The 22,677-nt window shown below is 37.9% G+C and overlaps 1 protein-coding gene across 5 annotated transcripts in view; it reads left to right on the top strand.

The window, feature by feature from the left end:
- The window catches only part of KMT5B (lysine methyltransferase 5B), a 35,245-nt gene extending 13,584 nt beyond the window's left edge, over nucleotides 1–21,661 (top strand). For 4 of the 5 annotated variants that reach the window (XM_081002905.1, XM_081002904.1, XM_081002907.1 and 1 more), the window contains exons 2-10: nucleotides 231–466; nucleotides 2,862–3,009; nucleotides 9,431–9,596; nucleotides 11,479–11,588; nucleotides 12,461–12,627; nucleotides 12,916–12,935; nucleotides 13,049–13,185; nucleotides 16,557–16,753; nucleotides 18,378–21,661. In XM_081002905.1, the coding sequence (XP_080859031.1) occupies nucleotides 307–466; nucleotides 2,862–3,009; nucleotides 9,431–9,596; nucleotides 11,479–11,588; nucleotides 12,461–12,627; nucleotides 12,916–12,935; nucleotides 13,049–13,185; nucleotides 16,557–16,753; nucleotides 18,378–19,849 (2,577 nt within the window). In that variant the 5' untranslated portion in view covers nucleotides 231–306 and the 3' untranslated portion in view covers nucleotides 19,850–21,661. Of the gene's footprint in view, nucleotides 1–230; nucleotides 467–2,861; nucleotides 3,010–7,348; nucleotides 9,208–9,430; nucleotides 9,597–11,478; nucleotides 11,589–12,460; nucleotides 12,628–12,915; nucleotides 12,936–13,048; nucleotides 13,186–16,556; nucleotides 16,754–18,377 lie in introns of those variants that run through there. The other variant, XM_081002908.1, reaches the window with a different exon arrangement.
- Nucleotides 21,662–22,677: the final 1,016 nt, after the last annotated feature.

Below are 22,677 nucleotides of genomic sequence, written 5' to 3'. Positions count from 1 at the left end.
TGGAGTATATTTTTTTCAGAACTGTATTTTATATGTTCTGTTGCTTTTTGTTTTAATGTTGTACACTGCTGTGGTATTAGTAAGTGTTTAGCAGTCTCTACATACTCCAAATACCTAATATTCTGTGCATTGCTCACAGTATGTCAGTTATAGGCAATCAGGCATATGCAGTAAATAAATAAATACATCACAGCAGAGTTTTTGACTATTGTGTATTCTGTTTCTACTAGGAAGCTGAACTACAATTAACTTCTTAAAGCCTTTGGAAGAAGGACTAAATGCAACGGGGACAAATTGCCTGTGGGAATGAAGTGGCTGGGAGAATCCAAGAACATGGTGGTGAATGGCCGGAGAAATGGAAGCAGATTATCTAATGATCACCATCAGAACCAGTCCAAATTGCAGCACCCTGGAAAGGAAAATCCAAAGACTGGCAAAAATGGCGTTGAGAGACGGTCAAGCAGATGTATGTATATGCTAATGTGATAGGAGTGATCTCTAGTTAATTATTTGTAATTTCTTGTTTCCTTACGGAATATTGTGGTGTGCATTTTTAATGTAATAAATGTATTTGTTGAGTATATTGTTTTCTCTGTACCTATTTACATTGTTTCTGGTTAACAAATTGCTTTATTGCATGACAGATTAATGTGGTTGAATAATTCTTTGTTATTTCTGAAATAAATCTTAAGTCCCACTAAATGCTTAATGTGAATATTCTTCTATATTAAATGTGAATTATCAGAAAAATTGTGCATACCTCAATTTTTCCACATTTATGTTGTGTCCCAGAAAAACAAGGGATTATGCTGCAGTCTACAGCTATGAAATCAGTGGGAGATTTGTTGTTTACTTCACAAGGATATGGATTGTGGTCTTGGCGTTCATGGAAATAGTTGCAAGGACTTTGTGTTTATTCAGTTTAATTTCGATTTACTTATGTCTTAATAAAAATGATAAAATTGAGATTAAAAATCTGATGATCCTGCTCTATCATATGTAAGGAAAAGGTTGACCATTGTGCCCCAAGACACACTGTACTACTTAAAGGTTTTTGGTATTGCATAGTCATATGCAACTAATGACAGAAAAAAGTTTGCCACCTTCAGGCATGTGTATATGGTGTTGAAAGATAATCTTTATACAGTACTGACAGAAAGATCCTTTGTAATTCATTCTTATTATGCAAGTCTTTGTATTTCATGTGCCACTACAAATTTAAATTGGTACAAAATTTGGCTGCCTGAAATTAATAGCTCTAACTTTTTAAAAAAGCAGTGGTACAAATATTTATTCAGAGGGTGGTCACCTGTGCTTCCCTGCTCCCATCTGCCTACAGCATGGGCTGCTTTTCCTTTTGCACTTTTAGAACCTAGAAATTGAGAGCCTTAAAAAGGGGATAGGGATCCTTCCTCAATATCTGTTCTCCATGCTGGACAGCAGGTGGTCTGTCTCATGTTTCAGGCCTAATCTGAAGCTGGAAGGGCCTCTGCTAATAAATTTTGACAACATGGTCACATTTTATGCAAGACATGCACATCGTCTACTTGCATGATTTTTGACTTTCACAGAGCAGTATTCATAATCTCATAAGAGATCACAGCTCCCTCATTATGCTGGTCATTGACCAAATGCATAAGCAGTTTTTTCATTTTTTTCTGCAAGTCAACTACTGGCATACAATTGGAAATATCTCTGCTATGTGAAGTAGGGCTATACTACAGATGCTTCCAACTGCGCTTCCATTATATTTTAATTTTAAGCAGCTGTTGTTTAATGTTAGAAGGGAAGTGAGATAACTATGTGGCTCTTTATCATTAAAATAGAGAAAGATTTGCCCAAAAGCAATTTCTGCATGTCACAGTCAACCAAGCATGTGCTAAGTATAAGGCCAGTTTGAGAAATTGTGTCTTCAAAATATTTGAAGTCTTTATCTACTCAACATTCACTAACCAACAAAAAACATTGTTAGCTCTCTGGTTGGCAGGTTATATAGCTTCCACGACTCATTTCACCAGCTCCAAATGTATGGCCCTGATGTCTTCTTCCTTCCCTGTTTTTGCCAGAATAGATCAAAACTTTTGAAAACCCAAATATTGACTTTCGATACCAGTTAAATGCATGCATGGCAATTTCTATAATTTATTTTGCATATGCAAATATTCCCAACCTGAGCTTTTCAGGATTAAATAAACACTGTGCACTTCAGTTGGAAATGTGCAACGCAGGACCAATATAAAATGAAATACAATATACCTCTTGCAAAAAGTATTGTGGGGGCATTTAGGATGACATGTAGGCTTCATCTGAAAGGCACCACTGGTCATTTGGTTAAATACAAATAAGATAGAGGACTAGCTTCTTTCTAGAATAGCATCACTGCTGACACCCTGCCAGTCTTGTTTATAATATATTTGTTTAGGGCTAGTTATATATTTAATAGTACTAATGACACCAAACAACTTTAGTGTCATTTGGTGGCTCTTTATGAACATTCAGTGATGCTGAATTAATCATTATGTCACCAAATAGTTTCATGTGGTATAAATTGGTATAAACTGAAGTTTAGGGGCCTTGTTTGTTACATTTAAAACTCTAAATTCCCCAAGGTCAGAGTGATGTATTAAAAAAAACAGACTATAAATAAAAAAAACAGGATGCAATTGGAGTCCTACAGCAGAGACCCATTCTCCACCTTACACTGCCTCCACTTTGAACTTCTATATTAGGACAAATCACATTGGTCTCAAAGCTGTTTCTCATGTTGTTGTCCTTCATGGGATTGCCTCTTAAATGGGGAAGATCCAGAAGAGTCAGTAGTCTGTTTTGGCTAATACTAATATTTCTTTTGATTTATGCAGGTAGTGGTGGTTCGGGATTTGAGGGCCAAAGTCGCTACGTGCCTTCCTCTGGAATGTCTGCCAAGGAGCTGTGTGAGAACGATGACCTAGCAACTAGTTTGGTTCTTGATCCATATTTAGGTTTTCAAACACATAAAATGAACACTAGGTAACTTGCTTTGCTTTCTCTATCTAGAAAACATAAAGCCTTGTGTGTATTAATAGTAAAGAAAAACGTAGATCTGAGCTCTCAAATTCTGCTTGCTTTTTTAAAAAAACTTTCAAATAAAACAATGTGTTGGGAATTGTGCTTCAAATATTCCCTTGGACCAGAATGTTTGGCCAAGTAGACTCATTCATTCATATTTTGTTTAATCTCCATTGTCTGCACCAGGTGATGCCTTAGGCTAAATCCTATAACCAAAGCTACAGAAATTCAGCTACCAAAATTTTGAATTATCCAGACCATTATATAAGTGTTCCCACATCTTACTATTCATGTGCTGATTAGATTTCTCACTCATTAACAACATGGAGAGCCATTACTATCAATCCTCATTTAATGATTGATTGCTGCCTTTTATCACTCGGATTAGCTTTTATTAGGTGATTTGCTTGAGGTAATATGATTTGCAGATTGAACATGTGAGTTCTCCATTTATTGTTGTATTTTGTAGTAGGAATCTTTTCTTGTTATAATTCACATTTTTCTTGTTTTTCTGTATACTATTGAGGCCACAATATACTTTTTAGTTAGGTGGGTTCCATTTCTGTTTACTGTCCTGGTACCAAGCTCAGTCTTCAGCATAATAAATAACACTTTTAATAGCCAACCTCTAAAGCATCTTGCTGAACTTAACATTTCATACTGGCTCAGAAGTGTACACAGCTTAGAAGCTTCTGGAATGCTGTGCAGCAAGTACACCACAGATGAAACAAGACCGACTCTTCATAACAGATTTGTCTTGGGTGGGGGGAGACACAGTCCCATTGTGCAGGCAGAAGTCCTTCTGGTTACAGAGCAACTTTGTTGGATGTAATCCTGTGAATTGTAAATCAAAAAAACTTAGGTTACTGCTTGTCGCTTGTTTCGAAAAATCTTATATGAGTCCAGGTTTGGATGGCACGATAAACCAGACTTTGACTGACTTTATCTGTCATGTGGCAGGAGTTGGGTAGCACTCCAGGAACTTTTGGGTAGGATGTGCCAGTAAGATGTATTTTCACATTAAACCACAGTTCGTTTTAAACAATAGCTTAATGTGGCATATAGAGCAGGCCACTGTAGAGTTTTGAGATTGCTGTGGGGAGGGGATTCTAAGAAACTTGGAGAATTGTTTCTGTGTAGCTGTCTTTACTCTGGCTTTATTAGATGAGATCTTTCTGCTTAGACACACATTAAATTGAGTTTGAATAATCTGTCAGATTGTGGTGGCTTCAGGTATTAGGAGAACTTATTTCTGGTTGAAACTCATAGAATCATAGGAGGTTATTTTTCATAAGCCCTTGAAAAGAATGTTGCTTTAAATATTTCAATTCTGGATCTTCCTGCCTCTTGACTTGGTGGGGGAAATGTTCTAATTCATAAAATGGTTGCGCTTTAAAATACCTATAAGCCTACTTAAAGATAATGCTCTACAAAAAAAGATAATGTTCTACCAAAAATGGTCCAAAGTGATGTCTTTTGAACATAGAATCCCCATCTGCTTGATCAAATCCTGGTTTAATAAGCTGGGATATACATGAGCTGCTCACACTCGCAAGCAGCCGGTTTGCTCCCACCTCACCCTTCACACAAATGAGGAAACAAAGCAGGACACTGTCGTTAACTATAGTTTCTTGTTATGTGGGAACTTTGGTTAATGGCTTCCAGACAGGCCAGAATTTGAAAGGCAACTTTCAATTACAGTTCACTGCATCTTCCTGATGTGTTTCACTGCTCATGTGAAGGGAGAAACAAAGCTGGAGCCAAAAGGGTTGTGTGCAAGTTTATGAAACTCATGCGTATTCTGTCTTATTAAGCCAGGATTTGATTGTGTGAGCTGAGCCAGTGTACCTTGTCATCTAAATGAAATTATTAATGAATTTCTGAAGAACACATTTCAGCTGTTTATAAAAAAGAATCCAATCACAGAGTTGTTGTTTTTTTTAAAAAAAGAGAAGTCTTTATTCACTCTATATTCATTAATCTCTTCAGTTCCTTCCTCTATCCCTGTGCTGGAGATGTTTTTGATATATTTAGTTCAGTAATGGTTTCTGACACAGTGGTCATGAGAGAGTCGGGATAGATTAACCACTGCAGTAAGAAGAAGATGAGTTAGAGATGAGATTTTCAGAATATTACATTTTCAACTTTCACTTTTATTGTAAAATAAGGGCAAATTTTGCAGCAGAAAGCAACTTGCTGGTCCTCAGCCTAACCACACATACATTTTGACTTCTTTACAATTTGAGGCATAGGTCAACATTGAATTGAAGCTATGAAAGTAAAGTAGTCCTAGGGAGCTAGGTCTGATGCCTTGCTCTTTAATAACCGGCTGAACATTTGTGTAGAAGCAGCACGCATTAAGTCAGTTTGTAAGTGTTTCTTTACACTGGCAGCATAATCTTTTTCCTTTGACTGACATCTTAGACTCGTCTTGCTATGGCAAGCTAGAGAACCTGTGGCTTTCGAGATACTGTCAGCCTCTATCTCGCAATGGCCTCAGCCAGTGGGGCCTGTGGTGAGAGATGACTGGAGTTACAGCCCAGCAACATCCCATGGACCACAGGTTTCTTTCCCCCGTGGTATGGTTTTTTGTAGCTTGTAATTATTGATGGATAACTCATTCAGGGTGAAAATGGGTGCTCCTGTTTACAGTTGGAGCTGGGGAATACACTTGAACTGGATAACTTCTTGTTTGCATCCTGAGAGCCATTGAATTGAGACCTATCCCAGTAAAGTCTGAAATACAACTGTGAAGGTCCATCACGATTCCTAAGCTGCTGGTTTTCAACAGTTGTTATGGTTTAACATTTCAAGAGGAATAGGCCCCTGAAATCCCTAGTTTTTTAAAAACAAGTTATTTGTCATAAATTCTCTTCTCACTCCATCAATTCTTTCTGATAAGTTTGGAAGATGCTTAAGTATTTCTGTGTTCTGCCCAAAAGCTCATTCTTGTGTTCTGATTATGCTTCCAGTCAATGCTGTTTGAGCTAGTGTTACCTAGTGTGACCCCAGAGTCAGCCATGACTCTTTTTAAATAATGTGTCACTTTTCTATAATCAGTTTGAGAATAAGTGTTTACTACAAGTGATCTTGATGGTTTTACCAGAGTACCTTGCTGGGGGAAATGCTATTCTCTTTTAATACCTCAAGAACTCTGCAAATGCAGGCTAGAGCCCCAATAATTTTCTATCCCCTGTTTGTTCAGTGTGGAAACCAGTATTTTTGCTTGTGGGAATCTTTGATAACCAGAGAGTTGGACAATCTAATGAACTATACCTTCCATTGAAGACAGTTCAAAAAGTTTAATTAGTTCAGAATGCTGCTGCCTGACTGCTAACTGGGGCTGAGCTGTGACACTATTGTTTCTTACCAGCACTGAAGCAGTTTCACTGGCTCTCAGTCAATTTCCAAGCTCTTCTTACAGAGCTGGACCTTCTCCTGCACCATTGCATCTGACTGACTAAGTCATCATCTGAGGTGAAATGGATGGAAACCAGGGAGAGAGCTTTTGTTGTTGTTGCAGCCGATCTTTGAAAGGAATTCCCTGGGAGGGATTCCCTGCCACCTGTGTTAATTTCTTAATACCAAGTAAAGATCTTTGGGGTACTCCTGGATCCAAATTGGTGACTTGTGGCCTAGGTGACCTCAGTGACTAAGGGTGCCTATTTCCAGCTTTGGCTGGTTCACAGCTTCCAGTCCCTTTTGGACAGATATAACTCGTATAGAGACAGCTATCTAGAAGCAGCACTGGCAAGAAGTAAATACTCTTGGGTGTATGGTTCAAGATGCCAATTAATAGTGGAGTCTTGTACTTTTTTATTATTATCAAGTTACAAGCATGGGTGAATGTCTTATAGACACACTCCATAGAATTCCAAGTGGCTGAAAAGCATATTGCTATTTGTCCATGGTGAATGCATATTTTTTTTAGCTCAAGATTGGGTTCTTTTGTATACTCTCTGTATTGTTTTTAATATTCGGTTGGAAGCTGCCCAGAGTGGCTGGGTATAAATAAATTATTATTATTATTATTATTATTATTATTATTAGCACTTAATCCATGATATTTTCAAGTAAGAAACACTCATTTGCAAATGAGGGTTTGCAAGAGATATTTAAGAACATGTTAAGAATTATAAAAATGAGAGAATTATTAAATGCAAACTGTCCTATATACAAACATTAACTGAAAGCAGACATTGATAAAATATCTTTAAAATGTTTAGAACACAGTTTCACTTCCTCTCTTTTGACTTGTTTTTCAGCCCAAATAAAATTGATACTAAATTTGTTGTCACCAGACTAGAAAATATTTAAGGTTTCATACCCACATCTAAAGTCACTCTGTGTATTGGGATATGTACTTCTAAAATCAAGCATTTGTTCTCAATACATAGTAGTTATATTTGATTTTTGGCTAGGATTGATGTAAGTATTCTGTAGACTTTGGAAATTTTGAACTTACACTTTTTTCTATGGCCTATGACAAAAGGAAAGGACAAAGGGAGTATATTCAAGAGTATATTGAAAATGATTTTGTTTAGCAGTTGTGCAGTGCAGTCCTATGCATGTTTACTTGGAAATCACATTTCGCTCCATGGACTTGCTCTGTAGAAAGTGTTCAGGATTGCAGCCTTAATGCTTCTGGCAGAAATGTTGGGTTGGGTGGCTTGACTCCAGTAGCTCACACAGGGAAACTAGACTATAAAACTGCAAGATATTCATAGATTTACACTGCTAGTTTTTGAACCCAGGTAAGTCCTTTATTCTAATGGTTGCAATTTTAGACATTTGTATTTCTAATGACAATGCCTGCCTGTTACCACCTGAAATCTTAAGGTTCCAGTTTGTAATAATTTATTGTAGCCAAACTCTTCTTAACCTTCTTTTTTAGCTTTCCTCAATCTGATGCCCTCCAGACATTTTGGAGGACAATAACTTTTATACCTGACAACATGGCCAATGGTTACTGCTGTTAAATATTTGAAAGTCTCTTTCAAACTTCCCCAGCACTGATCTCCTAAGCAGGCCAGGTTCTTTAATTGTAAAGATAAAATCCCCATTCCTATAGCTGTTTTTGTGATTCATCTTTACATTTGAAAATCAACAGCAACACAGGATGATATTTTTAAACAATATTCCAGCATTCCAGATGTGGCTTCCCCGGTGTCTTGTGCAAGGATACTGATCTTCCCCTATGCTTACTGGAAACACTACACCCCAGTGTGTTCATTGACTGCATTTACCTTTAGCGTCATCTCATAGGGCCATATCCTGACCAAGATCAGCACTTCCTAACTTCTTGGTGTGCACAAATTTCAGCAATACATTCCTTTTCCTCTCTCAAAGTAATTCCTGAGACTGTTGAATAATGTAGTCCTTGAGGAACTTATCCAGTTTATTCTTTGCTTGTGTTAGCAAAACTGTCTGATTTTCACTAGAAGAAATAACTTTTCTAAGGAATGAGGGCAAGAGTTTTGGGAATCTTCCTGTGGCAGACTACATACCTTAGAAATGTGGCCATTGTTTTGAATTTGTGCCTAGAATACCAAATCAGTTGCACAAGATTTTTGAATTCCACTGCTGGTGTCAAGAGGGAGACAGAGTGCCTGTTTGCTTGTAACCATTTTTGGCTATTGGTCTGCAATGCTATGTCTGCATTCTAAGATTATACTTGAGATGGTCATAGATTGTGGGGATGATGCCATACAAATTTACAACAATCTGTACACAGATTGGGGCCATGCCCAGTTTACAGCTTTGCTTGCTTGGAAATGTAATTTCTTAAAACAATGTTACATGGAATGAAGCATCACTCAATACTTAGAGCTGTGTTGTGTGTTAAGCATCTTTAAGGGTTGGTGCCAATGGCTCTAATTTTGAGGGTGAAGTGTGTTGTTTCAGTGCTTCTAATCCCTGTAACCCAGATGTGTGGGATATGTCAGTCTACACTGCTCTGATGCAAGACAACATGACTGACAAGAATTGGCACTGGTTTTGTTTTGTTTATTTATTTTGGTATTTCTGTGCCGCCCCATAACCGAAGTTCTCTATGTTACATCTGCACAGCTGGCTTCCTACATGAGTGCAGGTGCCTCAGAGGAAAAGACTCTTATCATTCCCATTAATGGGACACTTCCAACTGTTAACAGCTGCCAGGTATGCTGCTTAGAATACAACATTCCAAATAAACATCTCCACAGCTCTGTAAATAAGGAATCTAATAGCTGTGTTTCTGTTACATTTATTTCCTTTAATACTCAAGAGTTGTGTAGAGCCTGCTGATGGCAATGTTCATTTTCATTTATGGCCCTCTCTCAGTGATTGCTCTAGACATATATAAAGTAAGTAAGCGAAACATGACTAATATCTTGCTTTTTAGATTTCGACCAATAAAAGGAAGGCAGGAGGAATTGAAAGAGGTGATTGAGCGTTTTAAAAAAGATGAGCACTTGGAAAAAGCCTTCAAGTCCTTGACATCAGGTGACTGGGCCCGGCACTATTTTCTTAACAAGAACAAAATGCAGGAAAGATTGTTCAAGGAACATGTAGGTATATTTATACTTAATCCAAGTCCAAGTTAGTGTTTGGTTTACAACGTGTTGTGAATGTTACTCAACTGAAACTGCTTGTGTTGTCTACCCTTGCTTTTAGCTTCAGCAAATACTGCTTTGGATTTTTTTTAAAAAAATATCAAATTGATAGAAATTAATTTAATGGAAATTTATGGAGACTGTTCTCCATATTTAACTGGCCAACATAGTCGAAGCTATAATGGTCTGTAGGTACGCCACTAGTTTGAAGGGACCATGAGGGCCATCTAGTCCAACTCCCTGCAATGGAGGAATCTTTTGCCCAACGATGGGAGAAAGATGCAGTCGAAAAGACTGTTCAGAAGGAATAATAGGAAATAATTTATTATTTAGTAAATGCCCTCCATAGTTATAGGCAGGTGCAGATTGAACACTGCCGATTGTTTAACCATGATTAAGTGTTCACCGGGATTATGTCTGCACTGCCCCCAACTGAAGGTATATATGACATTGAATTGATGCATTAAAATAATCAGGCTACAACTTTTGCTTTGTCAGTAAGGTATGGGTGGTATTTATGTAGGTTTTACTCAGAGTACACCCATTGAAATTAATGAACGTGAGCCCGTTAATTTCAGTGGATCTGCTGTGAGTAAAACTAGTTGAATGCCACCCTAAATTTATAAGTATTGTAGTGGAGTGGTGATAAGTTTTCCACTAAAAGGCCTGGAGACTGAATTGAGGGGAAAAATGAGGAACTCTGAAAGTACTTTAGAAAGATAAGACCTAGTACTCAATGTATTGTATTGAAGCTTTTTTTTTTTTTTAGCATAGAATTTGAGTTCCAAGCCATAGATCTCTGGAGAGTTCATTGTTGTACAGTACTTGATGTCTAGACTAAACCAGCTTCGGATATCTTGGGCTAGGATATTCAAGAATGAAGGCCAAACTCTTCAATTACGAAGATACTTTCCATCCTCCCTTTCTCAGCATAAGAGTGAAAGATAGCACTTTTCATAAAACCGTAGAGTTGGAATGGGCCCTGAGGGTCGTTCAGTCCAAACTCTGCAATGCAGGAATAGGCAACTGTCCCATATGGGGATCAAACTTGCAATGTTGGCATTATCAGCACCATGCTTTAGCCAACTGAGTGAATTTAAGGACAATGTTAAAGGGGTTGATTTATGAAATCCATATTTAGCCTGTATTTTTCTTTAGTGTAAACTGATGTGAAGTGAGTTTGTGAGAGAGGGGTGGCCACATAAAAATAATAAGCTTGTACACTAGGCATCCCAAAACTTGGCCCTCCAGATGTTTTGGAACTATAACTCCCATCATCCCTAGCTAACAGGACCAATGGTCAGGGATGATGGGAATTGTAGTCCCAAAGCATCTGGAGGGCCGAGTTTGGGGTGCCTGTTGTACACTCATCAAACAACAATACAGTGGTACCTCGGTTTAAGAACAGCCCTGTTTACGAACTATTCAGTTTATGAACTCCGCAAAACCGGAAGTAGTGTCCTGGTTTACGAACTTTACCTCGGTCTAAGAATGGTATCCGAATGGTGGAAGACCACCGGCGGCAGAAGGCCTCATTAGGGAAAGGGCGCCTCGGTTTAAGAACAGTTTCAGTTTAAGGACGGACTTCCGGAACGGGTTAAGTTCATAAACTGAGGTACCACTGTATAACATAACAGAAGCAGCAATTCTATCTCTGCAACCCAGTAAAAATTGTTCCATAAATGCAACACAGAATAAGTATATTTTTAAGGTCCATTTTAAAACTTCTGGTGCTTGTCCAATCTCATTTGAAATCAAGTTGCCAGATGTGGAACAACTGATTCACATCAAATAATGCAGCTGTTCTGTATAATATTTTTTCTTTCCCCCCTTACAGGTATTTATTTATTTACGAATGTTTGCAACTGACAGTGGATTTGAAATATTGCCATGCAATCGGTATTCATCAGAGCAAAATGGAGCCAAAATAGTTGCAACAAAAGAGTGGCAAGTATTGCAATAATATTAGTGCTACACCAAGTTCTTGTGATGTTCAACTTCTGATATGAAACTTGCTGATGGGGGAGAATGCGGGGGACTTGCTTTCTACCCCCCCCCCCCAGTTTTTAATGTTTGTTTGCAGCCATTGTTCCTCAGATCTGCTATCTCTTCTTCAGTGCTACTTTTTTTATTTCTTTGAGTGATCCCACCCCATCAAGCATGCATCCATCCACGTTTTGGAAGCATATTCCAGTGCTGAGTTGGACCAACTTTACCTCTTCTCCTATGATATGTTAGTTTCTTTACCACAGTGTGGTCAGATGGGGAGCATTCTGTGGGGATTGTAGGAAGCTGAATTACTGTTGGATATGACACGTACTAGAAGTGCAGTGAACTGCTGATTACAGTGGTACGTCTAGTTGTGGACACGATCCGTTCCGGGGTGCCATTCGCATCCCAAAAAGTCCACAACTAGAGCGGCACTTCTGTGCAAGCATGGAGCGCGATAGAGCACTTCTGCGCATGTGCAAAGCACGCAGAATGTTTCTGCGTGCGTGCAGCGAAACCTGGAAGTATACACTTCCGGGTTTGCCGTGTTCGCAACCCGAAAAGCCACAACGTGAAGCAAATGCAACAAGAGATATGACTGTAGTTGGAATTGTTTCACTTCAGAGATACCATGTAAAGTCTCCTGGCTTTTTAATAAGAAGTTATCAAAAATATTTCCTTGCCTAGCCAGGGTGACAAGTGAACAAACAAATGTACGGAATGCAACTATATTTCATCCCTTTAAAATATTTTTATGCTGGAGAAAGACTGCATTAATAAGATGTATTGTTTGTTCTGTTAACTAAAGAGTTTCTTCCTTCATTTGTTAGGAAACGAAATGACAAAATAGAGTTATTGGTGGGTTGTATTGCTGAACTCTCTGAATTAGAAGAGAACATGCTGCTCAGACATGGAGAGAATGACTTCAGTGTCATGTACTCAACACGGAAGAATTGTGCTCAACTGTGGCTTGGTCCAGCTGCATTCATCAATCATGGTAAGTAAAAAAAAAATACAGTGGGATTAATTGTTATATTCAGGACTACTTTTAATTTATTTCTTGATTTGGAGTACATTTCTCTCCTGTGTTTTATTAGAATGATCTAGATTACCTTTAATGCCCTTTTAAAATGTGCAATATTTTTCTTACTTAGTGATACACCTAATTGTTCAGTTGAGTATTACCATAAGTAAATTAGTATGAAACCTTACTTTAGATATTTGTAACTATTCATGTTCCAGGTCTTATCAGCAGTTAATTGATTTTCTTTTGTACTTTTTTCAGATTGCAGACCCAACTGTAAGGTATGTGGTCAGGGTTTTAAAATCCTCCAAACTAGCTTTTTAAATATATGGATGTTTTAAAATTATTTTTGATTAACTGAGTAATACTACATGTCCCTTACTGCCCTTCATAGTTTGTGTCAACTGGCCGGGATACAGCATGTGTGAAAGCTCTGCGCGATATTGAACCTGGAGAAGAAATTTCTTGTTACTACGGGGATGGGTTTTTTGGAGAAAATAATGAATTCTGTGAATGCTACACATGTGAAAGGTATGTTCTAGTCATGTAAACAGTGAACTGAAATACAGTGCAGTTGCACTGTACACCTGCGTTGTTGATCTGTGCGTGTGTCGCTAGTCTTGCAAGAACTTGACTTCAGCATTCAAAAGTCATTCCCCTTCCATAAGAGGTACACTGATATCTCATGCATTCTTGTTGAATCCATCTGTGAGCCCTTCTCTGATGTCCTTCAAAGAAGGACTAAAAAGAAACCATGTGAAAACTGGACTGCTGTGAGTAGCTGGCATTTGAATTGTTGCTTGAAATTCAAGCACACTCTGTGCTTGAAGAATTGCCATGAGTGAGGTATTTCATCAGTGCCAAAACACTAGAAAAGAATGGTAACTTCGTAGATTGCCCATCTTCTCCCCTCTCCCACTACCACAGTAGACATGTAGAATTAAGTGTGGGAAGTAACTCCAGAGCTGTTTCTGTATAATTCCTTTCTCCCTCTCTGCCATGGCTCCCAGTTCCTACTCTAAAGGCAAATTTGCATGCTGTGTCAGCTAGGCTCTTGAAAATCAACCCAAGAGTGATAATGCTTGGGATCAAAAGAGCTGTTCAAGCTCGCGTCAGGAGCTTCTGTTAGCCAAGTGGAATTTTTACTTTTAACATAGAAGAGCTGATCCCAATGCCATGTTGCACAGACAGCTTTGGAAACCTCATTTGCAAACAAGCTCCACAGCTCTCCAGATTTTCCATGCAATGTAGTATTGAATTTGCATAGAATTGAAACTTTGCCCCCTTCAGTGTACAGTTATTTGAATCTTTGCATGCCCCACACATTAAATTAAATCATACTTGAGCAATGCTCTTGTTTTACCCAATTCCTTATTATTCTATAATGTTGTGTGTCCATTAAATAAATAAGTTACAGTGTACCATTTTTCAACTTAATACTAATAATTTTATTATTTGTACCCCACTCATCTGACTGGGTTGCCCCAGCCATTCTGGACGGCTTCCAACAAAATATAAAAACACAATGAGACATCACTCATTTAAAACTTCCCTATACAGGGCTGCCTTCACACATAGTTGTTTATCTCCTTGACACCTGATGGGAGGGCATTCCACAGGGCAGGCACCACTACCAAGAAGGCACTCTGCCTGGATCCGTGTAACTTCACATCTTGCAGTGATGAAACGGCCAGAAGGCCTTTGGAGCTGGACTTTAGTTTCAGAGGTAGTTTAAGATCCCTTGGTTCAGTTAAAGTAAAAAAAAAAATCCCAAAAAACCCACCACTGCTGCTTGAAAATTTTGATTCTGATTTCACACTATTTTCACTATGATGATTTAGCTGTAGTTGCCTTTTCTTTCTTTATCTTCATCACTAGCACACATTAAGAGAGGAAACTGCAATTTAGGGGGGAAAATATGCCCCAGTGTGCTTCCTCTACAATTTTTGCTCTGAGCTACATAAACTGTTGTTTCTCTGGGGCCACTTCACATGCTGCAGGAAGTGCCACTGTGTGTATCATACTATCTTTCGTGAAATGTGAGAGCTGTGTTTGACGATGTGCACATAGTACTGGAAAGCTTGGAAGCCTAACAACATTTGTATACCGCTTGATTGTAGTAATTTAACAGTAAAGGACAGTAAACATGTGAACATCTACATGTCTGTCCAGGCTCGCCTGAACAAAATGTTTTAAGTCGGCACTGAAAGTACTACTGGGCAATAGAGTGGTCAGTAAACCAGCAGCAACCCCAGTTGAGCTCTCTGGCCCAACGCCAGGGCCCAGACCCTCTTAAGTCCATTCCAAGATAAAGACGTTTTCTGCTAAAGGAGTCTAGCCTGGTTCTGTACAGGGTACCCAAATGGGCAGAGCTGAGACAGGTCAGACCCACCTAGCTCACTCAGCCAAGTCTTGGTAATATTTGCCAAAACAGCCCCTTCATACATGATCAAGTAATGAATGAACATGGTCTTACTATGGACTGACCTGGAGTTCAGTAACGGCACCACTAGATCAGTGGGCTCAATGGATAAACTACCAGTAGCTTCTAGAGGAGTGGGAGGGCTAAAATGGGGGGCAGGGACCAAACATCTAGGCCTCTGCCACAGATGAACAACCTTTCCACTCCAACTATACCTTTCCTTGCCCACCATCATTGATACTGGGACAGCATCTTCATAGCTCTCTGCTACCTGCCTACCCAGGCACATCCTAGCACCATCACTTGGTATCACTACATACAGCTGAGAGATTAGGACCACAGATAATGAACAAAGGACTGGTAGTAGGCACATCCCACACTATCAGACAGAAGATAGTAATGCATGTATATGCATGTGGTCAAAAAATCAAATTGTGGATCCTGGGTAAAAGGAAACTTCACAGAGAAACAGGCATTTCTGTATTTTATAAAGTTGCTCATAGTAAAATAAAGATATGAACTTCCCTACTCAACATTATCATCCAGAGCTTGGAAATAAAGAAGATGGTATTAAAATTTGCTTGAATTATTCAGTATATGTTCAAGGTGTTGTTAAGCCATGTTGCTTTTTAAAAAATGAAGGTATGAATATTCCTACTCAACGCCATCATCCAGAGTTTAGAAAATTCTGTTTCCCTTTATGCATTAGCTTCCCCAAGGATGTGCATACCTGTGCATACCTTCATGCACAAAGAGCAGAAACCTCTTTTTCATATGAAAAGTAATTTTGATTATATTCTATGATACTATGTCATTACTGTATTGTCCTCTATAAATACTTACTTTGAAATGGAAGCTTAAAAAAAGCCTGTTGTTTTGGGGGAAAAATTTTTTGGAAATGTTTTTCTTTACCTCTGGCATGCAAATGTACACATCTCCTGGTGTCCACATTCATTTATAGAAACACAAGTAGGATGAAAGAGTATTCTACTACAGTGTGGGGTGATATTGACATCTAGGGAAAGGAGCTAACATGTAACGGCTCCTTTTATTTAATTTCATACAAGAATCTTCAGGTACATAGGGTTTCCAGGTGGTCTCATTTCGGTGTAACTAGATTGTTCATGCTAACATTGTTGCACTAGTTGCAGATTCACATCAAGGACAAGCATTGGTTCCAATTTCATATTTAGCAGGCCTTGATAGATATAGTGTATTCTCTTGAGATTTATATGTTTAAAGAAAGGGGAAATAATTTCAGAAAAGTATGAAGAATCATTTCCTGTATTTTTTACTTCAAGTACCAGTAATTCCTTCAAAATTGTAGTAGTGGAATGCTGACAATGTTGAAATGTTTGCATGAGCTCAGATTTGTCTAAGTATGTGGTATTGACATGGGATTCAGAATACTGTTTCATCTGAAAGCCTTTTTTATTATTGCTATGCTGGAGTTATTAACATGTTCTATTCTCTTTTCTAGACGTGGAACTGGTGCTTTTAAATCAAGAGTGGGACTGCCTGCTCCTGCTCCTGTAATCAATAGCAAATATGGACTCAGAGAAACAGATAAACGTTTAAACAGGCTTAAAAAGTTGGGTGACAGCAGCAAAAATTCAGACAGTCAGTCTGTCAGCTCTAACACTGATGCAGATACCACTCAGGAAAAAGCTCATGCAAGTAAGCAAGGGGAGCTAACTTTTTAAAGGTCTTTTTTCTATGCTTGTCCTATAAGAAGACATAATTTGGGCTTTTCATTAGAACTTTTTTCATTCAGAAGTCAAGGGTTGGGGGTAGATTCTGTTCATAAGTATAACGTGCTGTTAGGCCTCTGAAAATTTATGTGAGTACTTAGAGCAGAGGGTTCCAGGATATATATAATCAATGCCTCAAAATGTAATAAAATGACTAACAGTTTGTACTAAAAGGGTTTTCCCTATCGTTATAATTATCAGTTACAAATAATCGTTAAAAATTACAGAGCAGTTTTTGACTTGGTGTTAAGTTAGCAAGTTGAGTAGGAAAAAAACCTTTATCTTTACAAATGTCAGCTATTTTGGTAACATTTCTAATTATACTTTTGCCTGTCACTTAAATAACCATTCAGTTTGCTTTCATTGTCTGGCAATAAATTATCATAATATAAATAAAAAAATTCCTACCTGTAGCACCTTAAAGACCAACTAAGTTAGTTCTTGGTATAAGCTTTCGTGTGCATGCACACTTCTTCAGATACACACGAAATGCACACGAAATGCATGCACACGAAAGCTTATACCAAGAACTAACTTAGTTGGTCTTTAAGGTGCTACAGGTAGGAATTTTTTTATTTCGACTATGGCAGACCAACACGGCTACCCATCTGTAACTGTTATCATAATATGTGAATCATAGAGGGTCAGAAATTTAAATTTGTTCAGAGCCATGAAACTGTTGCTGTCATGATAAATCAGGGATAACCAACGTGGTACTTTCTAGTTTTTCTTGGACTACAATTCCCATCAGTGTGGCCAGTGCTTTAGGATGGTGGGAGTTGTAGTCCAATAACATCTAATGGACATCATGTTTGCTAACCCTCTGCTAAATCACTGTTGACAACTGAGAAGCGGACAGAATTCTTGGAGCCTTAGACACAAGAAAGACATAAGGATAGCTTTTTCCAGTATGAAATTACAGGCATCCTAACAATGAAACACGATGAGTGTAGATAAGCCCAGAAACTTGTTCTTTTTAAAAAAAAAATCTCCATGAGCAGACAGATCTTGTGTTTTATCCACAGGCAGAACACAGACAATGTGGTATCTTAAAGTAATTATAGTCCATTAAAAAGAAATAAGTGCATAGTAAAACGGGAATTCTTATGGCTCTCTCTTTTCAGTGCTTAAGGAGAACTGAACAGATTCTATGTGGTTAGTTTGTGATTACTGGTACAGTACTTTTTATAGTTAGTAGGATTATACTAATGTAAATTATTGGTGAATAACTTGGGTTAGGAGCCAAAATTACAAATGTGGCTTAGAAATAGCAGATGTATGTCTTATACTCTCCTGGATAGATTTGCTAGTGATTTTTAATCACTATTCATTAATATTTTAACCATATTTTTAAAGGTCTGCATAGGCAGTATTCAGTGACTTTCTGTGGACAGTTTTTGATTTAGCTAAACTTCAACACTGTGTGCTGTATGTACATATAATAGAGCCCCTGTTTAGGTTCAGAGGAAATGTTATTACTACATGCTAGCAATCAGGCGTGAGAAATAACTTTGAAATAAAACCTAACTTTATTCTGTTTACTCTTTCAGCTAACCGCAAATCTATTGGTGTAAAAAAGAGCAGTAAGAGTAGAACATTAACAAGGCAGTCTATTTCAAGAATTCCAGCTTCATCAAATTCTACCTCATCCAGACTAACTCATCTAAATAATTCCAGGGTACCAAAGAGATTGAAAAAGCCTGCAAAGCCTTTACTTTCAAAGATAAAATTACGAAACCAGTGCAAAAGGCCAGAGCAGAAACATGCATCTCGAAAACTCGAAATGGGAAACTTGGTTCTGAAAGAGCCTAAAATCGTCTTGTATAAAAACTTGCCCATTAAGAAAGAAAAAGACACAGAGGGACCAGTAAAAGTTGCTGTCTCTGGGGGCTGCTTAACGAGGCATGCAGCACGAGAATATAAACTAAATTCAGTGAAAGGTGCTCATGAACCTGGGGAAATATCACCCTGTACGTATATAACAAGGAGGTCGATGAGAACACGAATGAATCTGAAGGAGACCTCTGACTTAAAGCTTGAACCAAATATGCTGAATAGCTATAAAAACAATTTGACTGGCGTGAGAACCGATAGCTTGGAGGAGCAGTCTCTTGTGATGCACGAGAGTGAGCAGGCTCATGGGACATCACACAAGCGGGAGGGTAGGTGTCAGAAGAGTGACAGGGTTGTGGCCAAAAAGAAATCCCGACAAGGAAGACTGGTGAAGCCATCTTTGAAAACGGAGGAAACTGATCCTGCACACAACTTGTCTGGCAAGGACAAAGTGCCAGATTTGATCAGTTCCCGTTCTGACCTAGGAGAGATGAACAATGTAGTGGATTCAGCCATTGGCTATAAAGACTGCATCCCTTCTTCCGGTGGCTGCTCCATTGTGACTTCGGACACTTTCAAAGTAAAGGACCGTTTTAGAACTGCAAAAAGCAAAAAGAAAAGGCGAATCACACGGTATGATGCACAACTAATCCTTGAAAACAGCTCTGGGATTCCCAAACTGACCCTTCGGAGGCGGCATGATAGCAACAGCAAGACAAACGACCAAGAAGATGATGGCATGAGTTCTTCAAAAATAAGCATCAAACTTAGTAAAGACCATGAAAAAGATAATAATCTATATGTAGCAAAGCTTAATAATGGGTTTAACTCAGGATCAAGTAGTAGTTCAACAAAATTAAAAATACAGCTAAAGCGAGAAGAAGAAAACAGGGGAACATATTCTGATGACCTCCATGAGAACGGGGTATGTTGTAGTGATACTCTTTCTCTGTTAGAGTCACGAATGGAAGTGGATGATTATAGTCAATATGAAGAAGAAACTGTAGATGATTCTTCATCTGCAGAGGAAGAGGAGGAGGAAGAGGATGAGTATGATGATGATTTTGAAGATGATTTTATTCCTCTGCCTCCAGCTAAGCGATTAAGGCTTATAGTCGGCAAGGATTCAATAGATATTGACATTTCTTCCAGGAGACGAGAAGATCAGTCTTTAAGGCTCAATGCATAAGCTTACAGGTCTTAAACTGAACAGGATGTCCATTTTTTAAAAAACAAAATTCCAATTAATTATTCCTCAACTGATGAACTTTCTGAAAATGTTAGTGGAAGCACTTCTTTATTGTTTATTCACTTATATCAACATAATATTGTAGAAAGTGTACAGCATACTGACTCCTTAAGTCATTTGTGCAGATTTTTATTGTACTTTTTAATAGCCTTCTTATGTGCAATTCTAAGTTAGAAAAATGCTCTATTGTAAAATAAAGGCTCAAGCAAAACTACAAAAATGCCATCAAATGTTTCCATGCAGGTTAATTAAATCACAATAATGTGGCTTCACAATTATTTTTAATCCGTGAGAGCATTATTTTGCTCTTACATCTGACTAAACAATCTTAAAAAAAAATCATAGTAGCAGCCTATTTAAGGTTTTCTAGTATGTTAATATCACCAGCAATGAACTAAAGCTTTTCAGTTTATTTGCTAGATGTTTTCCCCCTTGGAGTTTGTCAGTTTTAACACTGTATGCTGTCCCCAGACGTACTGTTTGTGGCCTTTGTTATAGTAGCAAACCGTTGGTTTGAAGTCAAATTGATTTCTTTAAAAAAAAAAAAGGTGTTGACAGTTTGCTGACTTTTAGTACATTATATGTACAAAGGTAGCAGTATGCAGAATACCAAGTTTGGATATGGTGTATTTATTTCTTGTTATGTAAATTAAAACACCTTGTATTTAACACTTTTTCGATACTTTTAGATAAAATTGTTCTTTGCAAGAATGATTGGTGCTTATTTTTTCAAGAACTTGCTGTGAAACAATGTGATTACAACAGGCAACATTTATCCAATGAACTGCAGCTATCCGAATTGGATCCTCATAGTTTTCTGTTGCACTTGTAAAATGCTACAAGGAATTTAAAGAAACCTATTCACTTTAACTTATGATAGTTTTATGAAATTTAAAAGAAAAAAACCTAAGTCACAGCTTTTGTTCTGTGGTGATCTATAAAAATGTTTGTCTTTTGAGATCCAGTGTAAAGGACTGAAAAAATGTATATGTTGTAAATATTTGTGTGTTGTGAGAAATTTTGTCATAAAAATTGATAACTTACAGAAGGGTTTTTAAGTTTAGAAAAACATTCATGCCAATAAATAGGAAATTATAAACCTAGTTTTAAATCATTGATTTTTTTAAAAAAAGTTTTGTTTTAGCTCACATTTTGAGTTGTGTTTTTTTAAGAAGTTCACTTTTTTAGAACTAGAGTGAGAAATTAACTGGTGGAGAATTTAAGGATATAAGTTAACCATTTATTTGAAAGCACATCTCAAATGGTTTGAAAAGACAGTTGAAGAAGAATCAATCAGGGCTGCTCAGCTTTTACAATTCTGTGCACTGAAATTCACACAGAATCTTAGATACAGAATTTCTGAGAACATTGGCTTGCTTTCTACAAGTTTCTACTTCACACAATAATGGATATATGTTTACAGGCAGTTTTTACCAATCGACAGATCTTTGTGCACTCAAAAATGCAAATTGAGCCCTCCATTGAAATGAATAGGGGAGCTCTTCTGAATGGGGAAATTGTGTTCTAGGGGTAAGCATCCCATAACAATAAGCAGTTGTTTAATTGGAGAAGGCTGTAATGTGTGGTAATCGGTGAGTCTGTGCACAGCTGTCTTCTCCTCATTGCTTCCAGTTATATTCCTTTTCCTGTACATTACTTATGCAAAACAAAAACAAAAACCAACAACCTACAAAAATTTGGCCACTTTCAGACCAAATTATTGATCTTGTATGCAATAAATACATTCACATATTTGGGTGGTGTATTACTTTTTTCTAGCCAAAAGCAACAACCTGATTTCCTTGGAGCAGAAACTGTATTTTTGATTGAATTATTATGATACTTCGGCATAATAGCTACAACAGTGCTGCTGCTGCTACTTCTGCTGCTGTCAGAGTAGCATGGGACGTTCTGGACAAAGCAGAATATGTTCACACTTATATAGGGAAGATCCACAACATGGGCTTTCCCTCCATGTATTGGGGCTTCTCTTGTTACTGTAACAGCATTCCAAAGACCCAGCACTGCTATAGAGTCCATATTGCCAAGTAACGCAAGGATCCAGTTTGTTTTGCTTGACAGCAGATGAGGATTACAAAAGCCGTTGATCGTGGCATGCTTTTGGAGGGATGGGTAGTTCCCAAAACTTGGATGGTCTGCCCAAGCCTGCAGAAATATTGAAGATGTACAATATATTATTATGAAGCACAATTGTACTGTCCAGAAGAGCTACACCCCAAGCCCCACCCCCACCCCATGTCACAAACATCAAAACAAATTTGAAAAAAGGACCCATCCTTGGCCAGTTTTGTGTCATCTCAAAGCACGTGCCCTTAAACATCAGTTAAATGAACTTTGGCACAAAACTGCCCAGTCATTGTCCCAGGAGAATTAAGAAACAAGTGCTGTCGGACTGCCCACAATTATTCCTGAGCAGTTCTTTCATTTTATAACTGAGACTGCTTTTAATGATGCCAGAAGGGTTACATTTAATGGAAATCTTTCAAAAGTTTGGAATTTGACTTGGAAACTGGAAGTTTTGTCATGTGAATTAGTGGTAAAAGTTTGTATTGCTGAAATTTGATTTCAAGGTGTTTACATTGAAATTTTATTTCAGTTCTAGTAAAAATAGGATTGCGGAACTGAAATGAGTGTTTGGCATTCCCCTCTTCCCCATAACTTATGTTGTCACGAACATATTCCAAATGCAATAAATATAATTGAATTATATATCTGTAATATTGATGACGGGTAAATATATTTAATAT

This window comes from Podarcis pityusensis (assembly GCF_964106645.2).
Source record: "Podarcis pityusensis genome assembly, chromosome: 1".
In the NCBI taxonomy this organism is placed as follows: domain Eukaryota; kingdom Metazoa; phylum Chordata; class Lepidosauria; order Squamata; family Lacertidae; genus Podarcis; species Podarcis pityusensis.
The sequence above is the reverse complement of the archived record's forward strand: the minus strand, read 5'-3'. Positions and strand labels throughout refer to the sequence as shown.